General features: G+C 44.7%; 2 protein-coding genes across 2 annotated transcripts; one reads left to right on the top strand and one right to left on the bottom strand.

Annotated features, from left to right (window-relative positions):
- Window positions 1–110: 110 nt before the first annotated feature.
- PPTG_04292 (hypothetical protein) lies at window positions 111–365 on the top strand (the record flags this gene model as incomplete). The annotated part of the gene is made up of 1 exon (XM_008898180.1): window positions 111–365. The coding sequence occupies one exon, from the start codon at window positions 111–113 to the stop codon at window positions 363–365; it is 255 nt and encodes an 84-aa protein (XP_008896428.1).
- Window positions 366–842: 477 nt separating this feature from the next.
- On the bottom strand, window positions 843–1,067 carry PPTG_21599 (hypothetical protein; the record flags this gene model as incomplete). Its single annotated transcript, XM_008898413.1, has 1 exon — window positions 843–1,067. The coding sequence occupies one exon, from the start codon at window positions 1,065–1,067 to the stop codon at window positions 843–845; it is 225 nt and encodes a 74-aa protein (XP_008896661.1).
- Between the last annotated feature and the right edge of the window lie 580 nt (window positions 1,068–1,647).

Below are 1,647 nucleotides of genomic sequence, written 5' to 3'. Positions count from 1 at the left end.
AAACTATTGGCGGTGATAACTGCATTGTTCGATTTGAAACCGCACCGATCCATGGAGCTAGTGTCAAAGCTGTCTTCGACGCTCTCCTCAATACTGTGCTAAATTCTGAGATGTTTCTCTCTGAGTTGTTTGGAAGCATTACGATCCGTGAAGACAGCGACTTCGAGAACTCTGAATTCGCTCAAGTTCGATTGTTTTCGTTGATATCATCCGGAGCAACAGTGGAGTCGAACACTGCTGTGTTTTCGAAGCTGGCTGAAGGAGAGAACGGAGAGTATGGAATCATGGCTGAAGACTTTGTGGACTTTGATGAATTGCATCCATACCGCGGTGATAGCCTTTATTTTAGGTCAGAAACAAAATAGGTCACAGCCATTTGGTCATGTGACCAAAAGCGTTTGATCACATGTGGATATCAACAGATGCAAAGTGTTCATTTATTAGTAAAGCTGAATGCACTGAAACCATTCATAGAATTGCAAACCTAGCTCGACGTGTAAGAATATTTATAAGACCTCTTTTTGCTCAGCGCAGTCGTCGTAGACAAGTTCCAATTCTTCTCCCGAAAAGTGGGGGTCCTCCTCGGCAGTACTGGCACGCCACTATCATCGTCGCTCTCAGAGTCTTCGATGTCTCTGATGTTGGGGAGCGTAGCTGCTCTTGGAAACCGAAGACCAGGTCTCTTCGGAGCTTCAGCATCCCCGGTTATAATGCCCTTCCGTAGAATGTGGTAGTGACGTGTAATTTCTTAATCGGCTTTACAAAGTGCCGGAGGAAAGGTTGCCGCTTCAATCGGACATTTGCTTTGCGGTGAAATCGTTCAAAAGGATTATGAGTTCGATTTACAATTTCTCGTCGTACTCCATAAATATTCCACAGTTCTGGCGGATATGGTCCAATCCAAGTTTTGTGAAAATAGTTCCAAAATTGATATACTTCGAACGCGAATAAGACACATTTTGAGAGTCACAGCGCTGCTTGATCTTGGTTTTGACCCAGGCAACACCGTGCACGCTAAGTTTTTCAGGATCGATCACAGTGAGCATATCTAGTACTCCAAACCCCATTGCAATGCCTGCTTCAATATCGGAGAGCTGATACTTTTTCATTTTCCATCGACACGCCTGCTTGAAATGGAACAAGCAGCCAATGATGCGTGTCGACGGAAAATGATCTCACACAGCAAATATCAATGCTGCCTCAAAGTCCCACACCACATCGTTCGGGTTTGGCTTGACACCTGCCACAAATTCAATACATTGAAACAATCTCTTGTACAAATCGTGCGTTTGTGAAGTCACCAACGTAAAAAAAAAGTGGCACGAACAGTTCTGTCAACGGATCGTACACCATGAGAGTAATAAACCGGTGAAATCCTTTCGGCGCCATCCGGAAGGTTCCGTCAACAAACCGATGTACACTACCGTATCGAAGGGGATTTTGCAGCTCCGGATGAGCCCAACCGAGCAAATGCTCGAAGCTTGGTTTGCCGTGCTTTGCCTTGGCGTCGTTGTGCCAGGTGTAATTAAACTAAAAAAACTTACGACGTCGTTCTTGACCTTAGACATTTTCGGAGATTCTAGCATTGAGTAGATATCTTTGCCATTTTGGGCAGCTTTAATGTTTGAAACTCGAGAGACCACTTGT

The sequence above is a fragment of the Phytophthora parasitica genome (genome assembly GCF_000247585.1).
Source record: "Phytophthora parasitica INRA-310 unplaced genomic scaffold supercont2.6, whole genome shotgun sequence".
Classification (NCBI taxonomy): domain Eukaryota; phylum Oomycota; class Peronosporomycetes; order Peronosporales; family Peronosporaceae; genus Phytophthora; species Phytophthora nicotianae.
Note: the sequence above shows the minus strand (reverse complement) of the source record. Positions and strands in the feature narration are given on the sequence as shown.